At 44.2% G+C, this 23,936-nt stretch overlaps 1 protein-coding gene across 5 annotated transcripts in view; it reads left to right on the top strand.

Moving 5' to 3' along the window:
* Positions 1 to 22,591, top strand: part of SYT16 (synaptotagmin 16) — a 119,828-nt gene extending 97,237 nt beyond the window's left edge. For all 5 annotated transcript variants that reach the window (XM_079996194.1, XM_079996195.1, XM_079996196.1 and 2 more), the window contains 3 exons: positions 4,421 to 4,864; positions 10,162 to 10,351; positions 21,396 to 22,591. In XM_079996194.1, the coding sequence (XP_079852320.1) occupies positions 4,421 to 4,864; positions 10,162 to 10,351; positions 21,396 to 21,709 (948 nt within the window). In that variant the 3' untranslated portion in view covers positions 21,710 to 22,591. The remainder of the gene's footprint in view (positions 1 to 4,420; positions 4,865 to 10,161; positions 10,352 to 21,395) is intronic.
* Positions 22,592 to 23,936: the final 1,345 nt, after the last annotated feature.

Consider the following 23,936-nt stretch of genomic DNA (forward strand, 5'->3'; position numbering starts at 1 on the left):
CGCAACATCAAAAAAATGAAGGTCATGGCCACTGGTCCCATCATCTCCTGGCAAACAGAAGGGGAAGAAATGGAGGCAGTGAGAGATTGTACTTTCTTGGGTTCCATGATCACTGCAGATGGTGACAGCAGTCACAAAATTAAAAGACGCCTGCTTCTTGGGAGAAAAGCAATGACAAACCTAGACAGCATCTTAAAAAGCAGAGACATCACCGTGCCAACAAAGGTCCGTATAGTTAAAGCTATGGTTTTCCCAGTAGTGATGTATGGAAGTGAGAGCTGGACCATAAAGAAGGCTGATCACCAAAGAATTGATGCTTTTGAATTCTGGTGCTGGAGGAGACTCTTGAGAGTCCCATGGACTGCAAGAAGATCCAACCTATCCATTCTGAAGGAAATCAGCCCTGAGTGCTCACTGGAAGGACAGATCCTGAAGCTGCGGCTTCAGTACTTTGGCCACCTCAGGAGAAGAGAAGACTCCCTGGAAAAGACCCTGATGTTGGGAAATATTGAGGGCACAAGGAGAAGGGGACGATAGAGGACGAGATGGTTGGATAGTGTTCTCGAAGCTACCAGCATGAGTTTGACCAAACTGTAAGAGGCAGTGGAAGACTGGAGTGCCTGGCGTGCTCTGGTCCATGGGGTCACGAAGAGTCCGACACAACTAAACGACTAAACAACAAATCAGTAATTGGTTGCAGTCATCCAGTTGGACTACAATCCTATGACCCATAAAGCCTTCAATGACTCAGGACTACAATATCTCAAGGACCACCTCTCCATGAGACCAGCTGTTTTGCGTGTGCCTCATATATGAGAGCAGGGGACGCAGGTGGCGCTTTGGGTTAAAGCCTCAGCGCCTAGGACTTGCCGATCGAAAGGTCGGCGGTTCGAATCCCTGCGGCGGGGTGCGCTCCCGCTGCTCGGTCCCAGCGCCTGCCAACCTAGCAGTTCGAAAGCACCTCCGGGTGCAAGTAGATAAATAGGGACCGCTTACCAGCGGGAAGGTAAACGGCGTTTCCGTGTGCGGCTCTGGCTCGCCAGAGCAGCGATGTCACGCTGGCCACGTGACCCGGAAGTGTCTCCGGACAGCGCTGGCCCCTGGCCTCTTGAGTGAGATGGGCGCACAACCCCAGAGTCTGTCAAGACTGGCCCGTACGGGCAGGGGTACCTTTACCTTTACTACATATATGAGAGGTCCGGAAAGTGGCAACATGATAATGGGCCTTTTCTGCAGCGCCTCCCCATTTGTGGAATGCTCTCCCCAAGGAGGCTCGCCGGTCACCTTCATTATACACTTTTAGTGCCAGGTGAAAAAGTTCCTCTTCAACCTGGCCTTTGTCTGATTGACATCTAATGCCCCTTTGAATGTGTTGTGGGAGGGGTATTATTGGTTGTTGTTGTTTTGTTCTTATTTTTATTATGCGTTGTGTTTTTTATATTATAATTTTATCTTGTGAACCACCCTAATATCTATGGATGAAGGGCAGTCTACACCAGGGCTAGGCAACCTAAGGCCCGTGGGCTGGATGTGGCCCAATCGCCTTCTAAATCCGGCCCGCGGGTGGTCCGGGAATCAGCGTGTTTTTACATGAGTAGAATGTGTGCTTTTATTTAAAATGCATCTCTGGGTTATTTGTGGGGCATAGGAATTCGTTCATATCTTTTTTCTAAAATATAGTCCAGCCCACCACATGGTCTGAGGAACGGTGGACCGGCCCATGGCTGGAAAAGGTTGCTGACCTCTGGTCTACACATTTTAATAATGATGATGGTAATAATAATAATAATAATAATAATAATAATAATAATAATAATAATAGTTATTTTCAGCCAGAAGTCACTGCAGCTCAGTTCTGGCACCTCTCAGGTGTGTGCCATTACGATTATAAAACAACAAGGGTGACGTTCTTTGAGTGTTCCAGCACCTCTTTTTCCAGTAAAATAGCACTGATAATAGTAATGATTTGGCTCCTTTGTGTTTCCCTTACCTCCCACTGGCCTCTGTCCCAACACCTAACGCCAAGAGAAGAGACTGGATCCCTGGTCTAAGATCCTGCTTTCGCTTGGCTTCTTGGCCTGCAGTCTGACAAAATTCCAGAATCATGGAGCTACAGCGATTCCTATTGCCATGCAGCTTGCCTCCGAATATTCGTTCACAACAAAGCAAGGCAAAGGGTTGTTGCAATTGCAAAGTGTAAATTGCAGCGAGGCTTACAGAGAACCACAGAGCACAAAAATAACTGTTATTATATTGAAGAACCCTCTAAGCGGCTGACAGCAGGCAGGCTAAAAGTCCTGTATCAAAGATCTTCCTTGGCTGATAGTAGCTTGAAAATGCATTAAGGCCCTGGTTGCAGTTTTCGCAGCCGGGAGGACTTCGGAGCTGTTTACCCCTCCAAAGAAATTACGTGATCCCAGAATTTTAATACCACCGCAAGGGTCCAGACTTCCAGGCCGGAATCCCAAGAGGGGAAAGTACTGTTGTTGCACTTAAGTCCTGTTTGCAAGCTTCCCGTGAATGTCTAGTTACAGACCCTCCAAGTGTCCCTATTTTCCAGGGACAGTCCTGGATTTACAGAATCCGTCCCAGTTTCTGATCTGATCCTGGAATGTCCTGCTTTTCCTTAGAATGTCCCAGAGTGGCTGGGGCAACTCAGTCAGATGGGTGGGGTGCAAACAAACAAACAAACAAACAATAATTGAAATTGTCACTTTGCATTTCTTAGTGCGGAAAGTATTGATCTGATGTGTAGAGATCTTTCCTATTCTAATTAATTCAAGAGGGTTCTGGAAACTTCTCTGTGTGAAAGAAACAAGCAGAAGGTTCATGATGTTTGGGTTATTCCTTCCGAGAAGTTGGTTTAAACTAGTTCTCTTATCTCTTCTGTCAAGGTCATGCTGACTATAAAAGTAGGGCCAGAAGGAGCCTGGGTTTCATTTTCTCTTTCTATCTCTTTTCCTTCTGGTGTGGTGTTCTGTACATAGTATGCTTAGTGTTAAGGTTTAGTTAAGTTATTGTAAGGTAAGGTAAAGTTACCGTAAGTTTTAGTTAAGTCTTCTGCAACTGGATTTCTTACGGGCAGTGCCAAGCTTGATTGTATTGGATTTGTGACCATTATGCTCATTTGCCTTCAGTAGCAGTAAAGCTCTGCTGGATGAAATATTAATTGGCTCTGGTCTATTTTTTTGGAATCATGCAACATGTTTAAGTTTTTACTCTGCTGACTATCCATTGGAATCTACTCTGGATCAATACTGAGTAGAATTCCATGGCAGAAATGTTGGACAGTATGCTAGGATGTCCCTATTTTCATCAGAGAAACGTTGGAGGGTATGGAGTTATGAGACCCCTGAGCTAAGGAGATGAGTAGCTATACAACCTTTAGGAGACATCTGAAGGCAGCTCTGTATAGGGAAGTTTATTAATGTTCAGTGTTTTATTACATTTTTATATATATGTTGGAAGCCGCCCAGAGTGGCTGGGGCAACCCAGACAGATGGGCAGGAGGTTGTTGTTGTTGTTGTTGTTGTTATTGCAACAGGACATCCCTATTTTCATCAGAGAAATGATGGATGGTACAGTCATACCTCGGGATGAATACGCTTCAGCTGAAATATTTTCGGCTTGCACTCCGCGGCAACCCGGAAGTAACGGAACACGTTACTTCCAGGTTTCGCCGCTTGCGCAGACACTCAAAACGATGTCACGCGCATGTGCGGAAGCGGCAAAACGCGACCCACGCACGTGCAGACGCAGGTTGCGTTCGCTTCAGGATGTGAACGGGGCTCTGGAACGGATCCCGTTTGCATCCAGAGGTACCACATAGTTGGCCACAGTGAGAACTGCAGAACTTTTCTTACGTTATGTCTTTTTAACCCAAATTTTCAAATGTTTTTATTATGTTTAATATTCCGTTGGGAGAAGTCCAAAGTGGCTGGGGAAACCCAGCCAGATGGGTAGGGTATAAATAACAAATTATTATAATATTAAGGTAAAGGTAAAGGGACCCCTGACCATTAGGTCCAGTCATGACTGACTCTGGGGTTGCGGTGCTCATCTCACTTTATTGGCCAAGGGAGCCGGCGTTTGTCCGCAGACAGCAGACAGCTTCTGGGTCATGTGGCCAGCATGACTAAGCTGCTTCTGGCGAACCAGAGCAGTGCACGGAAATGCCGTTTACATTCCTGCCGGAGTGGTACCTATTTATCTACTTGCACTTTGATGTGCTTTCGAACTGCTAGGTTGGCAGGAGCAGGGATCGAGCAAAAGGAGCTCACCCCGTCACGGGGATTCGAACCGCCGACCTTCCGATCAGCAAGTCCTAGGCTCTGTGGTTTAACCCACAGCGCCACCCGCATCCCTATTATAATATTAATATTACTTATTTTTTTACCCACATTATATATCTCCTCCACAGGATCACGAAGGAGCGAGTGCCCTTCCGGCTCCGCCAAGCAGCCGTGTGCCAATTTCCAAGTGCGGTGACCTGGACGTCCTCTTTGAGTACAAGCCCTCGAGCCAAAAGCTGCTGGTGACGGTCCTGGAGGCGAAGGAGATTCCCGACAAGGACCGCAGCGGAGCCAGCTCCTGGCAGGTGCACGTGGTCCTGATGCCCAGCAAGAAGCAGAGAGGCAAGACCAGCGTCCAGCGAGGCCCCAGCCCTGGGTTCAAGGACAAGGTGACCTTCAGCAAGTTGGCGCCGGAGGAGCTGAGCAGCTACGCCCTCCGGTTCCGCCTCTACTCCGTGCGCAAAATGATCAAAGAGAGGATGATGGGGGAGCACCTGTTTTATCTCAGCCACCTGAACCAGGAAGGGGAAATGAAGGTCACGCTTGTCTTGGAGCCAAGGAGCAACTTGTGTGTAAGTTTTCAATTCAATTCAATTCAAAATCCTTTATTAGGCATAACACACCACACATTAACAAACAAACATCATATACAAACTGTATAAAATACGGGCACAGCAAACACAATTTATCCCAGTCCTATTCTTAAGTCTCAGAAATTAAACGATGTACATAAATAACACAATACAATATAATATAGTATAATAATACAACGCAGCAACATCTCCTACCATTAAAAACCACTAAGTCTCTTTATCATGGCCCATTCTTTCTTCATGGACAGCTCTTAAAAATTCGGCCGCTATTAAAGTAATTTGATCATCGCTGTCCGCCAGCATGTCCTGAACAGTTGGTTGTGTAAAAATCTGTTTATTGAATTTTAGGGCCTCAAATAATTTTCTTCTGGCATTACTGCCAAAATCACAGGAAAAGAATATATATATATTCTTGTGTGTAAGTTTTTAGGCTGGAAGAAGCCACCTAACGTGGTCCCCTCCCCCATAACTTTTATTGAGACTTTTCATATATATATATATATATATATAATATATATATACACACACACACACACACACACACACATTTTTATTAATTTTTTACCGTATCTTTTCCAACAGTCATTTAACATAACTTCTTATCTTATACAATATTTTAGACTTCCGTCCACAACCTCTGAAGATTTCCCGTTCTTTATGACTTATTCTGCATTTCTTAATTTCTCTATTACTTTTAATTGCCATTAACTAATAATTCTCTTCCTTGCAATGTTTCATATAATCCTCCTTACTGAACTTCTTGCAGTCCTACTAGCGTGATCTGCCTATTACAATAGCTTTCCAAATAGTTCAAATGTTTACTCCAGTCTTCTAAGAATCTCTGGTCCCGCAGGTTTCGAATCCTTCCTGTTAATTTATCGAATTCTGCATAGTCCATTAATTTCAAATTTTATTGAGACTTTTCATCATGGAATACAATAAATAAGAAACTAATCTAACCACATATAGACTTTTTGCAGTGGCTCCACATCTGTGGAATGTTCGCCTAGTGCCTTCATTATTCACCTTTAGGCAAAAACTTTCCTCTTTAACCAAGTTGATTTGATTGACATCCTGTGCCCTTCTAAAATGTGTGTGTGTGTGTGTGGTTATTGGGTTGTTGTTATTTTTATTTTGATTATGTACTTTGTGGTTTTATATTCCAATTTTATCCTGTGAACCGCACTGAGACCTGTGGGTATTGGGCAGAATATAAATTCAAATAACAACAACAACTTACAATATTTGGGTTTGAGGACTGAAGGTAATATTGGTTTATAGAAAGTGCATTTGTTGGGTGTTATCTTGGAGTGGATGTGCTGACTAATTTTCTACCTATAGCTGAATGATGAAGAATCTGAAGTTCTCTTTTTTCAACCTCTTTTTTCTGCATATTCTCCTTTAGTCTTTATTTAGATTAGTTTTTTGGTCTTGATACAAAGATATTTGATAGAAATATTTGTACAGTGGTACCTCCAGTTGCGGACAGAATCCATTCCGGAGGTCCGGTTGGATCCTGAGGTTTCCGCAACCTGAGGACCGCTACTGCGCATGCGCGCGTGGTGAAACCTGGTAAAATACTTCCGGGTTTGCTGTGCGCACATCCCAAAGTTTACGTAACAAGAGGGTTACATAAACGGAGGTACGACTATATTCTTTTTCAAATTTCAATAATTTTTTTTTTAAAGCCAAACTCATCTAAATAAAAAACAGAGAGAGAAAGTGCAGAGAAAATGCAAATCCTTCTCTCAAAAGCCATTCTTAATCCTTGTCTCGCACAAAAGGGGTGGACCCTCCCATCTCCCATTTACGGGATCGTAGCTCTGTCCTACAGGCCTGACGGAAGGAGGTTAAATCCTGAAGGGCCCTGGTCTCATAGGACAGAGCATTCCACCAGGTCGGAGCCATCACTGAAAAGGCCCTGGCCCTGGGGGAGGATAGTCTGACTTCCTTAGGGCCCAGGACTTCTAAACTATGATTATTTATGGACCTTAAGGTCCTCTGCGGGGCAGACCAGGAGAGGCGGTATTGAGGTTGCTTCAGTGCTTCATAAATACCCAGAAGGCATAAAATAATCCTGGAGGGGCTCCAGTGTAGGCTTACAAACCATTAATTAAAAAACAAAAAGATGTTTTCATTAAGAATTTGAGCTCTTAAACATCAAGGAAAGGAAATAAATTACTCAACCTGTTTAGGTGGTGTTAGGGTGAAAGAGGAGAGCGCAAAATATGGTCTGAAGCTCAACATCAAAAAAACGAAGATCATGGCCACTGGTCCCATCACCTCCTAGCAAATAGAAGGGGAAGAAATGGAGGCAGTGAGAGATTTTACTTTCTTGGGCTCCATGATCACTGCAGATGGTGACAGCAGCCACGAAATTAAGAGACGCCTGCTTCTTGGGAGGAAAGCAATGACAAACCTAGACAACATCTTAAAAAGCAGAGACATCACCTTGCCAACAAAGGTCCATATAGTAAAAGCTATGGTTTTCCCAGTAGTGATGTATGGAAGTGAGAGCTGGACCATAAAGAAGGCTGATCGCTGAAGAATTGATGCTTTTGAATTCTCGTGCTGGAGGAGACTCTGGAGAGTCCCATGGACTGCAAGAAGATCAAACCTCTCCATTCTTAAGGAAATCAACCCTGAGTGCTCACTGGAAGGACAGATCGTGAAGCTGAGGCTCCAATACTTTGGCCACCTTATGAGAAGAGAAGACTCCCTGGAAAAGACCCTGATGTTGGGAAAGATGGAGGGCACAAGGAGAAGGGGACGACAGAGGACGAGATGGTTGGATAGTGTCTTCGAAGCTACCAGCATGAATTTGACCAAACTGCGGGAGGCAGTGGAAGACAGGAGTGCCTGGTGTGCTCTGGTCCATGGGGTCATGAAGAGTCGGACATGACTAAACGACTAAACAACAACAACAACAACAACAACAATAAAAAAAGAAAGCCAACCATCTTAATACTTCTTTTTTAAATAAAATAGAAATCCATGCTTGTTATAAATCTACTGTGCCCCAATAGTTGATTATCAAATGAATCAGCCCCTCTCTGTACAGCATACCCAAATTCTCTCTTCTGCAAAATTCCCCCAGATTCCAGCTACAAACATATGCGACTGCTCCTACTTTATTGGTTCTGAATTTGTTTACCTAAATACAACAAAAGATAGCTCAGATCTCCTGCGAAACAGATGGGAGGCTGAATATTTTGTTTTTAATCGGTACGCCAAGGTTATTTCACTCTCAGAGACTGGTATGAAAGGCATTTCTGGGCAACGAATTACAGCCCCCGACCGTTGTGCAGGCGTTTACGAAATCCCTTTTGCAGCAGGGATTGGTGCATTAAATGCTTCTCTCAAAGGCAGATTGAGGGGAGTGCAACTGGTTCAGAGCTTGCGGGATGCACAGCAGACTCTGCGACTATGAGTTCCAACGGAAGGCGAGAAGTTGGGCGGGGGCACTGGATTTTGGCGTTGCACAGGGCGCCACTTAAAATTTGAGGTGCCAAGGCGTCTCTGGCACAGAAATGTCGGAAATCAAGCCTTTATCAGGAGAAACTGGCAACTCTCCCAGGCACCCGGCATGATTCCCTGTTGACCTCCCTGGCTGCATTCCCCAGCAAGATCCAGGCTAGGTCGCAATAGGCGATCCTTCTCAGTGTGAGAAGAACACACCCCTTTTTCCTGCCCCCCCGGGCAGGGGAAAGAGATAGACAGAAACGTATTTACATGCCTTTATTTCTGTCTTTGCAGCATTACCAAAAAAAACGTGACTGCTCTCTTCAAGCTCCAGCAGTCAAGTGACAAACACTTCCTGGACAGGAACAAATGGAAGAGCTCATATTACACTCTGAGCTAATTCCGGTGCTTCGCACTGTGAATTGACTGTCCCTCTGATTCCCACGGACAGTCCCAACATTGCCATTATGTTTACTTTTCAAGCTAGCACTTTGCAGCTGCATTGCATCCATATCGTAACAAGAAACGCGTCTTGCTCTCCTGGCTTCAGGGATAGCCTCCAGAAGCCTCCTGAGTCCAGAGAGAGTGCTCCCGTTGTGCTCCAGAGGCTTCGCGTTGCTTTTGCTGAAGCCAGGAGAGCAAGAGGGATCGATCCGGTTAAGTTGTGGGTTGACATAGCAGACGACACAGCGATTTCTCCAAGTAGCTCTTTATTTTGTAAGCTGGAATAGAACTGACTGCAAACAGCTCAGCCGGCCTGCTTTTATAGGCAGCCGGCTGTCAACATTGTAGCAACAACAGCCCAGAGTTCCCGCCTAAAATAACTGACGTGGACCTGAGTGAAAACTATCTACAGACCTGAGTGAAAACTATATACAGTATCCCCCTGCTGGCCCAGGGTGAAACTTCACTACATAACAGATCCCTCTTGCTCTCCTGGCTTCGCTTCGTTGGAGAGCCGCTGCACAGCTTTCCCTCTCTGTGCAGTGCCCCTTCAGCGAAGCAGGAGGAGAAATGGAAGGGGCTCCGTTTCTCCTGCCGCTTCGCTGAAGGGGTGCTGCGCAGAGAGGGAGAGATCATTTCTTTTCTTGTTCTCCTCCTCTAAAACTAGGTGCGCCTTATGGTCAGGTGCGTCTTATACAGTGAAAAATACGGTATTTATTTATTACACATGCTCACTCACGCACTCTAGTTTTCTGTTTTACAATTTAAAGTACTCATTTTTACATCTTTAAAATATCAATGACTTCCCTTCTTCTCTTTCCATGGTTCATTTTACATATCATAAATCCCTGCGTATTTTACAGAAACTAAACCATTCAGCATTCCATTATTACATCCATCAAAACTTATTTACACTGCTGAATTTATCTTAACTCTGCCAACGTTTTCAGCGGTACGCAGTTCTTTCCCATATATTCAGTAAACATTTTCCAATCTTCGCTAAAAGTATGTTCTTCTTGTCCTCTTATTCTATATGTTAAGTCTGTAAGCTGCACATATTCTGTCAACTTAAGTTGCCATTCTTCTTTGGCTGGGACCTTGCTCGTTTTCCATTTTTGGGCTAACAAAACACGGGCCGCAGTAGTGGCATACATAAACAACCTTTTCTGATACCTGGGAATTTCAGTCTGAATTATCTCCAACAGAAAGGACTCTGGGTTTTTGGGGGAAAGTACTATTAAACATTTTTTTCAATTCATTATGGATCATTTCCCAATACTCTTTTACCCTTTTAAAAGGCCACCACATATGAAAGAACGTTCCCTCCACCTCTTGGTTAATGCTTACTCTCTGTTCTCTATCCCCAACAGAGCGGAGGCTCCCAGATGAGTCTCTCGGCCATCTCTCACAGCGACAGTGCTTCTTCGACCCAGTCCCTGTCACACGGAGGGGTTCCAGAACTGCTGGTGGGCCTATCCTACAATGCCACGACGGGGCGGCTGTCTGTCGAAATGATCAAAGGCAGCCACTTCCGGAACCTGGCTATTAACAGGCCACCTGGTATGTAAAAGCACTTTGTTTTGTTTTTGTAGCCAGCATGCAGAATCTCCTAGCTTAGCAGATGTGGCTGGGCTTGAATTCAGAAGCTTGCAGTCAGGGGCAGAGGGGCTGCGATCTAGTTGCCTGTTATGTACTGAGTTGAATAGGATTCAGAATGCAGCAGTCTGATTGGTCCTAGAACAATAGGATTCAGAATGCTGCATCTGATTGGTCCTAGAACAATAGGATCCAGAATGCAGCAGTCTGATTGGTCCGCAGGAGCCACCCAATCCAGCTCCAGGTGGAAGTGAATCCCCAACATGATTGGACTACAGGAGAATCGTGGAATTAGCCAATCACGTGGGTCCCATTGTGTAAATAATGTATATAAAGCAGACGTTTTGGGGGAACTTCCATTCCTCGCTACTATGAACTGAATAAAGAGTATGAAATCCACACTCGACTCCGAGTATATTTCATGGCCCATGGCATTTTATATAGAAAGGAGGGGTATAAATAAAGCTGGAGATATTTCTCCAGACAGTGGAAGGCAATTTCAAGGAGAGATATGTGCTTGAGAGCGTGTCCCCGCTCGCACCTACAAATTTCTAAGGATTCTGATTTAAACAGAAACAGGCTGGAAGTTACGTGTTTTTCCCCATGTCTGGGACAGAAATTGATCCAGCAGATACAACCAAAATTCTGTGGCGGCCTTCAGTCTGCAAACAATACGTAATTAATTACGCCCCTCCCCCTCAATTTGAATTGCATTTCCATTGCATTGAAACATTGAAATGAACGGGGTGGAATAATGTTTTGAGGACGTGACTTTGCTAATTGTGAAAGTCGCAAAGCAAAGGCAAATAACAGAGTTTTGGGCGGAAGACAAACTGCAGCAGAATGGAAACAGCGGAACAGAAAACAACACCTTCTTGTGCAGGTTTATTGTCTTGCCTGAAAAAAAATACTTGTTTTATTGGAGGCAGCGACACCTGTTTGATTGGAGGCAGCAACAGGGCAAAATAAATAGGTGTCACTCATGGGAAGCGATGCTTCCTAGAGCATCAGAAATGTATTGGATAAGACGCTGCTTTTCAGAGAAGGTTTCCTGGTGACATAGGAGGAGCGTAGCAAACAAAGGCGGGTTGTCTTGCCGCAACGCTGATAGTGAAATGATTTAACAACTCTCGTTAGCTGAGCTTTGGCCTCCGCCCTGCAAAGCAAATTCCATTTCCTCCATTTATTTTACGGTTTGTTTGGTTTTTGCTTGGGCCGATCACATCCTGTAGGAGTCGACAGCATGAGTGGCACTTGGAGACACCTTTTTGTGTCTCATTAACAAGCTGTGGGCTTAGCGCTGAGCCCCAGTCAATGGTTCCTGCTGGTGAGAATCGAGCTGCGTCGTGCTTGTTGGGTATTTGCAGTATGGTAGCACTGCAGAGAGCTTGCTGGGGAGACCATGCATTAAAAAGGAAGGGACTCAAAAATAACTTAAACAAGGTTTTAATTACAAAAAACAAAAACTCCATTTACACTAAATACATCAACAAACCAGACCCAACCACCAACCCAACCCCCAGGGTAATGGGAGAGCTAGGTGCTGCTCCTTATATACTACATGCAAATGCTGACACACCTTAATCAATGCAACTCAGCAGCACCTGCTATGTTTCACAGCTGTAAAGCTGGGTCTCGTTATCTTGCTCTGGCCCTTGCTCTGGCCCCTTAAAGACATACACATTAGGTGGAACAATGATGAACCTTTACATTTAAAGAAACCATTCAACATTTCCCCTGCGGTTCATCATTGTGGAACAAAAACATAAAACATACTTTGTACATGTTTTTCATGTGTAACCTTTGGAAGTGCTTTTGTAAAAATGTCTGCAATTTGATTATCACCTGGGACATATTCAAATACAATCATTTCGTCAGCAATTAGTTTCTTTACAAACTGCAAACGTAATCTTAAGACTCTGGTGCGCTGCGTATTGGTTTCTGAACATAGGATAGCGAGTCCACTCTGGGAATCAAGGTAAACTTTTACTGGTAGTGTTACTTGCATCTGCAGGTCTGTGAATACTTGCAGATACCATTCTACATCACGAGTGGCCTGAACACATGCACATAATTCACTCTCTGTTGTGGAGAGACAAACAATGGTTTGTGTCTGGGACTTCCATTCAAAAGGACAACCGTTATAACAAAACACCATACCAGACACACCCCTGCAATTATTTTGTTCCACTGCATGAGATGCATCGCAGAAAATTTCAAAACCTTTGTCAATACTTGATGTAAACTGCAACCTATAATGTTTGGTATGTTTAAGGTACATTACCACTCTCTTAAGAGCAGAGAAACATTGTGTAGTAGGCTTTTCCACAAATTTTGCCATAAAGTGAAAAGCATAAGTTATATCTGGTCTTGAGATTCTTTGAATGAAATTTAGCTTGCCTATAGCAGAACGATACAAAGTTTTGTTAGGGAATGGCTTATCTTCACCTGTAAAGGTGAAACCACACATCATAGGCGTTTCCTTCCCATTTGCATTTTCTAAATGTAGCATTTCAACAAGGTCATCAATTTTTGCAGTTTGATGAACCAGAAAAGATCCATTTTTGCCTTTCTCAATTTGCATGGATAAGTAATTTTTAGCTATGCCTAATTCCACCACATCAAATTTCTTCTGTAACTGTGAAACTACCTCTTCATATTCCTGTTTAGTTTTTGTAGAAATTAACACGTCATCTACATACACACATATTTTTGTTACAGAGTTTGCCCCTTCCTTTATAAACACACAGTTGTCTGCCTTTCCTTGTGAAAAACCAATATCCAGCAATTCTTTTGCTAAAGTTTGGTGCCAATTCCTTCCACTTTGGTGCAGACCATAAAGGGATTTATTTAATTTGCATACCAAACCTTCAGCGGCGTCTATGCCTTCAGGGACACGCATAAAAATTTGTTCTTTTAAATCTGCAAACAAATATGCAGTTTTTATATCTAGGTGATAAACAGAATGTCCACGTTGTGATGCATCTTTTAACAAAAGCTTAACTGTTTCATATTTTACACTTGGTGAATAACACAAATCATAATCTTCGCCTGGAATTTGTTGAAAACCCTTAGCAACTAATCTTGCTTTGTACCTTACAACTTCATTTTTGTCATTCATTTTAACTCTATAAACCCATTTTGAATCAATAAGTCTCATATCTGGGGTTTGTGGTACAAGAGACCAAGTGTTATGCTCTTTTAAAGAAGCTATCTCAGAGTTCATAGCTTTATACCAATTTGCAGCTTGGTGCTTAGGTAAATTCTGAACATCATTGTAGCTTTTTGGCTCAAAAACCGCCTTATTGGCATACACAGTATTAAAATGTTCATCTGCAAAATGTTGTGGCTTCTGCCTCTTTCTATCTGAACGTCTCAGTCCGGAAGGAGAGTCAGACTCCTCAGACTTAATAGGACTAAGGGAACCACTAGTTTCAGGTTGTAAATCATCATTGTCAGACTGAAGAGGTGCCTGTAGGCTAAGCTCATGGTCAGAAAAATCAAGAGAATCTAACCTCCCCTCAGGTGCCTGTGACTTTAAATCATCAAACAAATTATCAGATTCAACAGGCTTTTTGTCTTTTTCCATTAATTCAGAATCACCATTTCCTGCTGCTGCTGCTTCTTCCTCTTCTTCCTCAGTACTATCTATACCGTCAGTATCTTGGAAAACAGCAACTCCATTCCAATTTACAGTTTGTATCATGCTTCTGGTAATATGAAATTTGCCAGTTGCTGGTATGTAAATTCTGTACGCCCCCTGCTGGTAGCCCATTAATTTTCCCTGAACACTACGCTCACCCAATTTTTGCTTAGCGGGATAATGCATAATTACATCTGAACCCCAAATGCGTAGGTATTTCAGATTAGGGCGTTTTTTAAACAGCTTCTCATAGGGGGTGACATCTAAACCAGAATGATAACTGCGATTTCTGACATAACAAAACGCATTAAGCGCTTCAGCCCAAAAGTCTTTGGGCAGATTAGCATCGTGCAGATACGTTTTAACCCCTGCTTGCAGATCACGCTGCACAACTTCAACAAGCCCATTTTGCCAGGGACTTCGGGGGCAAGATAACTCATGAGTAGTCCCCTGCGCTTCCAGGAATTTCTCAAAATCCTCAGAAACAAATTCCCCGCCCCGGTCAGAAAACAGGTTCTTAATTGGTTTGTTAAAGTGCGTTTTTACCCAGTTGCAAAAAACTTTGTACTTCTCAAATGCTTGGGACTTCTCAGCTATTGCATAAGTCCAACAATATCTACTATACTGGTCTATGAGAGTGAGCCAGTACTTTGAACCTCCTAATGATGGTGGGAGTGGCCCAACTAAGTCACAATGTACACGCTCAAATGGCTCAGTTACTTTCCTATCTGAGCACCTACCCTTGCGTGCAACCTTAATCTTATTCTTGCAACAGAATAAACATTGCATAAAGAATTTACATGGTTTTAAGTTGAGGCCATTAACAATATTCTTTGTCCTAATTACATCAGCAAAATTCAAGTGTCCCAGAATTCTGTGCGCCTCATGGACACACCCAGAATGTGGCCTTACATTCCTCAACCCCTGGCTTGACTGTGCTGCTCTGCAATTTATAGGCGATTGGGAGTAGGTGCGAAAATACAGTCTATATAAACCATCAGAGTCCCGGGCATACAATAGACGTTTGTTCCCCTCAAAAAACTCACACATTGAATTTAAGAAACGCACACTTATGCCTTGACGAGCAAAACACCTTACTGATAATAAATTGTCCACTGTTGGGCAGTAAATGCAGTTCGCTATTGTAATGTTTAAAGAGTCAAGTTTAACAGTACCTCTGCCAAGTGACTGCAAGACTTGTGAATTGGCTAAATGTACATTACCAATTTCCTCTTCGAAAGAAATAAACAAGCTTCGATTGTTGCAAACGTGGTGAGAAGCTCCTGAGTCCACAATAAAAGAATTCCACTTGGCACCTTTAATTCTTTTATGATCTGCAGTCCGAGTATGAAAAGCTCGCGGCTCATTTCTGTCTTTACGGTGTGATGTTGGCTGCTGAGATGACAACCGTGACTGACGAGCAGAAACAGGCTTAGGAGTACTTTGCTTTCTTTTGGATCTGCAGTCCTTTGCAAAATGTCCTTGCTTATTGCAGAACCAACAACGCTTTGCAGCTTTAAATGCAGTCGCATCACCAAAAGGTTGCATATGGCGTTCCTCATTACTTCTGGAAATAGGAGTGCTTATGGCACAAGCCTCCCTTCTATCCAACTCGCCCATTAATCTTGCCGTCACCCCTTCCACAGTTAATTGTGCTGGTGGGACGGCAGATATCTGGCTAGCTATACCATCAAAGTCCTCATTAAGGGAACAAAGAATGATAAAAACATACTGAATATCAGGTATGTCCATGTCCCTTCGAATTAATTCGCCACGTATTGCCTCCAGACGTCTCAAGTGTGCAGCCAAATCACCACCAGGCTGCAACTTCGTCTGGTACAGCTGCTTGAAAAACGTCAATGCAGACGCTGACTCCTTTCTAACATGCACTGCTGCAAGACTGTCCCACATTTCTTTGGCAGTTTTCTTATTCCTTATATAGACTACTTGCTGGTCGCTGACTGCCAAATTAATTATTGCCCTGGCTTTTGCATCTCCTTTCGACCAAGCATTTGTTACAGGGTCAGGAGGGTCATCAGTTACATAGGTCCATACTTCCCTAGAGGTCAAAAGCGCCTCCACCCGAAAAGACCATAAACTATAGTTCTCATCTGTTAGCTGTGGGAAGACCAGAGCCTTCTCAGCTTCAGGAACTCGGTCAACCATTCTGGAAATCTTCCAGACCCACAAAAACTACACTAACAGGAGAAGGAGTTTTCAAACCTTTCTCAGAGTCCAAAAATATGCAGTCATCCACTCAGCAGCTGGGCCCATAACCAAAGATGTTGGGTATTTGCAGTATGGTAGCACTGCAGAGAGCTTGCTGGGGAGACCATGCATTAAAAAGGAAGGGACTCAAAAATAACTTAAGCAAGGTTTTAATTACAAAAAACAAAAACTCCATTTACACTAAATACATCAACAAACCAGACCCAACCACCAACCCAACCCCCAGGGTAATGGGAGAGCTAGGTGCTGCTCCTTATATACTACATGCAAATGCTGACATACCTTAATCAATGCAACTCAGCAGCACCTGCTATGTTTCACAGCTGTAAAGCTGGGTCTCGTTATCTTGCTCTGGCCCTTGCTCTGGCCCCTTAAAGACATACACATTAGGTGGAACAATGATGAACCTTTACATTTAAAGAAACCATTCAACAGTGCTGACTTCCAGAACTTCTGAGTGCAGCTTTCAAGGCCCCCTATTCCTTGGGAAGCACCATTAATTGTGTTAATTATCCATATGGCTGAATCATAGAATCATAGAACTATAGAGTTGGAAGGGACCCTGAGGGTCATCTAGTCCAACCCCTGCAAGACAGGAATCTCAACTGAAGCATCCATGGCAGATGGCCGTCCAACCTCTGCTTAAAAACCTCCAAGGAAGGAGAGCCCACCGCCTCCCGCGGGAGTTCGTTCCGCTGTTGAACAGCTCCTACTTCCAGAAAGTTCTTCCTGATGTTTAGTCAGAATCCCCTTGTGGCGATCACACAGGGTCCCCGGACGTTTCACCGTCTACTGATCCCTGTGCCACCACTTTATTTCTCACTGCCACCACCCAGGCCCTACCTGGTACAATACTGAGTCCAGTCAGGGTTCAATTGGAACATTCTGTTTATTTATTGCAGTTTAACAAGCGTGTGGTTTCATAAACGGTATTGATCCATTACAATCATGGGGTGCCTATCCAGACCTATAACTTCCGCTACCTGCTCTCACTCACTAAACAACTTCTCAGATATTTACTTGTCTTCCTTGCTCCTAACTTTTCCTGACTCAGCTTCTTTCGCTACACTAACTCAACCTGCCCACAGACTCTATCCCAATTCACTCCCACTCCAACCAACCTCCCAACGAACTCCCCTTTCGCCCCCCTCCCAGAGCTGGTTTTATAGTCCCTCTGACTCCACCCCCTGGGTTCTGATTGGGTAACCTGTTTAATTATTTCACCTCCAGCACTCTCATATGTTAATGTCACACCTCTTTCTTGCAACTTGAAGCCATGGGTTCCGGTTCTACCCTCCAGGACAGGAGAAAACCAGCTCGCTCCATCTTCCATGTGACAGCCCTTGAGATATATTGAGATGGATCTCATATCCCCTCTTGGTCTCCTCTTTTCCAGGTTAAGCTCCCTCAACCGTTCCCAGACCTTTGATCATCTTGGTCACCTCCTATGCATTTTCATAGACTTGGGCAGCAAATTATTTTCCATGTTCTTGTTTTTCTTCTGACCTGAAATGGGTACAGTAGGTACATATTTTAAATAAACAAGTAATCTGAGGGTGAAGGACAGCGCAGGTACCGATTTATTATTGCAATTGCTTTTGTATCCCACATTTGCCTCCAAAGGTGTCAAGGTGCCGTAAATGGTTCCCCTCCCCCCATTTGATCCCCACAACAACCCTGTGAGGTAGGTTAGGCTGAGAAACAATGACCAGCCCAAGGCCACTCAATGAGCTTTATGGAAGTAATAATAATAATAATAATAATAATAATAATAATAATAATAATTTTATACCCCGCCCATCTGGTTTCCCCAGCAACTCTGGGTGGCTCCCAACAGAATATTAAAAACACAATAAAACATCAAACATTAAAAAACTTCCCTAAACAGGGCTGCCCTCAGATGTCTTCTAAAAGTCATGTACAGTGGTACCTCTGGTTGCGAACGGGATCTGTTCCGGAGGCCTGTTCGCAACATGAAAAGCCCACAACCTGAAGCGCTGTATCTGTGCAGGTGCACAGCGTGATTTGGCACTTGTGCGCATGCACGAAGGGTGATTTAGCGCTACTGTGCATGTGCGAGCAGTGAAACCTGGAAGTAACCCTTTCCGTTACTTCTGGGTCACCGTGGGACACAACCTGAAAAAAATGTAACATGAAGCAAACGTAACATGAGGTATGACTGTAGTTGTTTATTTCCTGGACATCTGGTGGAAGGGCATTCCAGAGGGAGGGTACCACAGCATTAAATATTAAAAACTTCCCTGAACAGGGCTGCCTTCAGATGTCTTTTAAAAAGAAGATAGCTGCTTATTTCCTTCACATCTGAAGGGAGGGCGTTCCACAGGGCGGGAGCCACCACCGAGAAGGCCTTCTGCCTGGTTCCCTGTAATCTCATTTCTCGCAGTGAGGGAACCACCAGAAGGCCCTCGGAGGTGGACCTCAGTGTCCGGGCAGAACGATGGGGGTGGAAACGCTCCTTCAGGTATACTGGGCCGAGGCCATTTAGGGCTTTCAAGGTCAGCACCAACACTTTTAATTGTGCTCAGAAACATACTGGGAGCCAATGTAAGTTTTTACGGACCAGTGTTATATGGTCTTGGCGGCCACTAAGTGGGAATTTGAACCCTGATCTCCCAGGTCCATGTTTGACACTAGAGGACTGAACAGCCAGATAACTAGCAAGGACTGGAGTGTGACAGTGTGTGCAGTGATGGGGTCCAAACCTTGTATCTTAAAGGGGGCACACTGAGCGCATCTTTTCTGGGAAGAGTTAACCTGATAACTCTTCTGCCAGGAAAAAAAGCTACAATAAATAAAATACTAAAAGAGAACTGTAAAAGAGATCGCTCTCTCATTTCCCAAATCACTTTGTTTCTTGTCTACTTAGATTTTTATGTCACTGGAAAAAGCACACCCCACCGCTTAGGTTTATATAAAATAGTATAAAATATTCATTTAAAAAGCAATAAAAGCAGACTTTTTAAAAGCATTTGAATAAAAAATATTACAATATTCAAACAAAATAAAAAAATTCCTTCCAGTAGCACCTTAAAGACCAACTAGTTTAGTTGGTCTTTAAGGTGCTACTGGAAGGAATTTTTTTATTTTGTTTTGACTATGGCAGACCAACACGGCTACCTATCTGTAACTGGAAATATTCAACCAAACATACGTAATAGAATTACATGTCTGGGGGAGGCTCGCCTGTATGTTTCCCAAATGCACACTCAGGTACGCTGATGTGTTCATCCTAGAACTTGTAGCAAAATGTCTGAAGGCTGTTCATTCAAAACATGCACAGAAAAACAGAAAAACAGTCACACAGACACTGATGGCAGCAGCAGTGACAGGAGAGGAAGCTGCCTGGAGAGGAACTCCTTGCTTCTGAGCCGTATACAAGTGTTTTCGCGCCAGAAGCGAGACATTGCACCTTGTTTCTCAGGCGCAGAGGTGTGGAAAAGAGCGCGTCACAAAGAGAAAGGAGCGGGATGCTCTCAGGGAAAGATTGAGGGTTGCCATTCCAGTTGTACTCAGCTAAATTGCACACAGAGCAGCCCTAACGAAAGCTAGGTTCGTTAATTTCAACACGTTCGCACTGGGCTGTTGATGTTTGGTGTTGATTCTGTCCATGATATTCAGGTTAGGGCTTAGGGCCCTCGTATTTACGGGACCGCCTCTCCTGGTCTGCCCCGCAGAGGACCTTATGGTCCATGAATAACCATGGTTTAGAGGTCCCGGGCCCTAAGGAAGTCAGACTATCCTCCACCAGGGCCAGGCCTTCTCAGTGATGGCTCCGACCTGGTGGAATGCTCTGTCCCATGAGACCAGGGCCCTGCAGGATTTAACCTCCTTCCGTCGGGCCTGTAAGACAGAGCTATTCCACCTAGCCTTTAATTTGAATTCAGCCTAATCTTTTATTTCCCTTCCATCCCCCCTCCCCTTTTATTAAGATTACCCGCTCTGAGACCCCACAGCTAATTCTCCCCTGGCCTCCTCGCTGGCCCAAGTAGGACCAATTCAGCCAGCTAGCCCATCTAATGCTTATTAGATGGATTTCCCCTAAATTGATTTCTGAACGTTGAATTTTATTGTTATTCATGTTTTTATACTGTATTTTATCCTGCTTTTACAATTAAGTGTTTTAAATTTGTTGCTAGCCGCCGTGAGCCTGGTTTTTGAACCGGGAAGGGCGGGTTATAAATAAAAAGTTATTTATTATTATTATTAGTAGTAGTATTGTGGCCATTCTTCCTGGTTAAAAAGTGGCTGTTCATCTCCAAAACAGCCTTCAGGGGTGGCTTCAAAACAGAGATAAGCCACTGACGTAGTGCTTACAATTTTTTTTCATTAGACTAGACTAGAATGCAATAGAGGGTTCCGAGGGTCATCTAGCCCAACCCCCTGCAATTCTGGAATCTCAGCTAAAGCATCCATGACAGATGGCCATATAACCTCTGCTTAAAAACCTCCAAGTCCACCATCATATCATCATATCATATATTATCATATCATACCTGCATTGTGGGGGGTTGGAATAGATGACGCTTGGGTACATTCCAGCTCTTAAGATTCTATAAATTACATATTTAGAAAATATTACCCAGGGGTAGGCAACCTAAGGCCCGTGGGCCAGATTGCCTTCTAAATCCGGCCCACGGATGGTCCGGGAATCAGCATGTTTTTACATGAGTAGAATGCGTGCTTTTATTTAAAATGCATCTCTGGGTTATTTGTGGGGGATAGGAATTCGTTCATTTTTTTTTTTTTTTTTACAAAATATAGTCCAGCCCCCCACAGGGTCTGAGGGATGGTGGACCGGCCCTCTGCTTAAATTGAAGGAGTTAATTTTACTAGAAAGATGATTTTGGAGATGTTACAAGGTGATACATTGAAATTCATTTAGGGGACATCACTTAACAATGAAAGATAAATTGGGTTTAACAAGTAATATGTGTTTATATTTTTGTTTCTTTTTAGTACTGTAATGTGTTTTCTTTTGTGTGTCTTTTATGTTATATTTGTGGAAAATCAATTTGAAAATTTTGAAATTTTTTTTTTTTTTTGAAAAAGGTTGCTGACCCCTGCAGTAACCTGTCCCTTCCCCCTTTCTTTGCATGTCCATTTTTTGTCCTGCAGACACTTACGGAAAGCTCTGCCTCCTCAACTCCGTCGGCCAGGAGATGTCCCGCTGCAAGACGTCCCTCCGCAGGGGACAGCCGAATCCCGTCTACAAAGAGACTTTCGTCTTCCAGGTTGCCTTGTTCCAGCTGTCGGACGTCACGCTGATGATCTCCGTCTACAACCGTCGCAGCATCAAACGCAAGGAGATGATTGGCTGGCTCTCCATGGGGCAGAACAGTAGCGGGGAGGAAGAGCTGAGCCACTGGCAGGAGATGAAGGAATGTAAGGCGCAGCAGGTGTGCCGGTGGCATACTCTCCTGGAATCCTAAGGGGAAGAGCCTCCGAGGTCCCGGCATGGCGGTTGTCTCCACCCGAGGCCCAGAGGGTTAGGCCAACCCTCCCCGGCGTCCGAAACACAAAGGACTGCCAAGTTCCTGTTATGAACTGGACTTCTGACGATTTTTACTAGTCACAGTTGTATTTGCACTCTTCCCTTCCCCAAAAGATCTCTCAAAACGACAGCTACACCATTGGCAAAGGCAGAGCAGGATTGGTACTCGGATCTGGCCCCTCAGAGAAGTAGGCCAGGGCTGATGAACCTTTTCTGTCCCCGGGGCCTCATTCTGCTCTCGGCAACCTCCCGAGGGCCACATGCGACTGTTGAGCAGGGCCAGAGGCAAAATTGGAGGGTGGGGGCAATGGGAAGTGAACGTTACATTTGTCCAGTAGGCTGAGTTTCTAGACACCCACAGCACACAGTCGTTGTCCACACCAGCAAGAGACGTTTTTAGGGTTGAAAGGATTCATTCCGGCCAGGGCATTGAGTTTTGAGGACCAGATTGCAAGGCCTGGGGGGGGGGGGTCTGCCTTCAGTCCCTGAGATTCCCCGCTTCTAAACGAGGCTTTCTTTGTCTTCAACGATGCCATCATGTAGCCAAATCTGATTGGTTGGCCAGTGGAAGAGGGGCTGTAAACAGCGGCAAGTTGTCATGCAAGAAGTATGCTTTGAGGGTACAGTTTTTCTCTTCAAAACCCTCCCACCCCCTTTTTCCACACCAAAAATGTTCCACGCTTGCTGGGGAACATTTGGCTCGGCTCCAATTTGCTTATACGATGGCAGGCGCTGAGATGACGTTTGGAAGAGGCTGCTTGGCAAGGAATGGAAAGAATGAATGGTTCCGATGGGAATGTTTGGTAGAAACCATGGAAGGGGGAAGACAATATCTAGAAGGCTGGCAGTCAGCACTATAGTGTAGGATAGTCAGAGATACTGGGCATAAAAGCTGGTCTGGCCATGATAGACCCTGCTCAAGTTTTCCTTTTTAATTTCTCAGTCTCCTCCAAGTGTGGTCCTTCCATTTTCTAAACTGAGCATAGCCTATGTGTTTTTGCTGAGCCACACCTCAACTCAGCCCGAGCAGCCACAGTCAATGATCAGAGATGATGGGATGGCAATCCAACGAGACTTGGAGGGCCACAAATGCAGAATTCCCAGTATAAGCCCATGAGGGCTAGAAACTTTGTTTTAAATAGTTGAGATACAAAACTGCACACAGAAAATCTTCTGGCAAAGCTTGGCTTGTGCACTCAGAACATGGAGGGTGTTGTCGATGCTGCCATTTGTATGGTTTAGCTAATAGATGGAGTTCATTGAATCTGAGTAGAGAGTCAGGAGTTCCCTCTCTGGGAGCAGAGACTGCAAAGATTTTGTCTAGCTTCTAGACTAGTGCATCCTCTACACCTCCCATGAGGAAAGAAGAATCATCTGAAAGAAGCAGGACATGAATGTGCAGTACATCGGGTCAGGACTCAATAGAACACCAATTAAGTCCCCCCCCCCAAAAAAAAATAGCTGAAATCAATCCCAACCTTGGGAACCAGGGCCCAGGAAAAACCAGCACAGACAAAAATGACCTCCTTTAAGCATCAGGGACCAGTAAGCAAAGCAAGCTCCTTTGGTGCATGGCCATCTTTTGGGGATGCTTTAGCTAGGATTCCTGCATTGTCGGGGTTGGACTAGATGACCCCTGGGTTCCCTTCCAACCCTTCCAATTCTATGATTCTGTGACACAGCCGGTGGAGGGTCCCAAGAACCAGATACACTGTTATCATAAAGCAAGCATACATCTTTCTTCGGAACGTAGGAGCCAATAAAATATTTGAGGGGCCCCCCAAATTTGGTGGGCATTACAATTCAAATGCTTTGTATGCACCATGTAATGTGATCGATTATGTGGGGCAGAGATTACCTCCCCCCTCCCCCCAGTATTTTATTCAAGTTGGCTGCCTTGCTTAGGAACACATATAGGCAGGTTTTAGGGACTGATCAACCAAAACTCATGTTTTTGTTTTCCTTACCACCTTTTTATTTCAAAGGACTACGGGGGGATTGCAAGATTTGTCTGAAATTATGCAGATGATGTCATTGGTCTAGCACTGCATATTACTCATCTATTCTTTTTTTAAAAAAACAACAACAACAACCTGGGGTTTTATTTTCTATTCCTGAGACAAAACATAATTTGCTGCAACTGCAGGCTTGGAAAGGGGTTGAGG

This window comes from Podarcis cretensis (assembly GCF_951804945.1).
Source record: "Podarcis cretensis genome assembly, chromosome: 1".
NCBI classification, from domain to species: domain Eukaryota; kingdom Metazoa; phylum Chordata; class Lepidosauria; order Squamata; family Lacertidae; genus Podarcis; species Podarcis cretensis.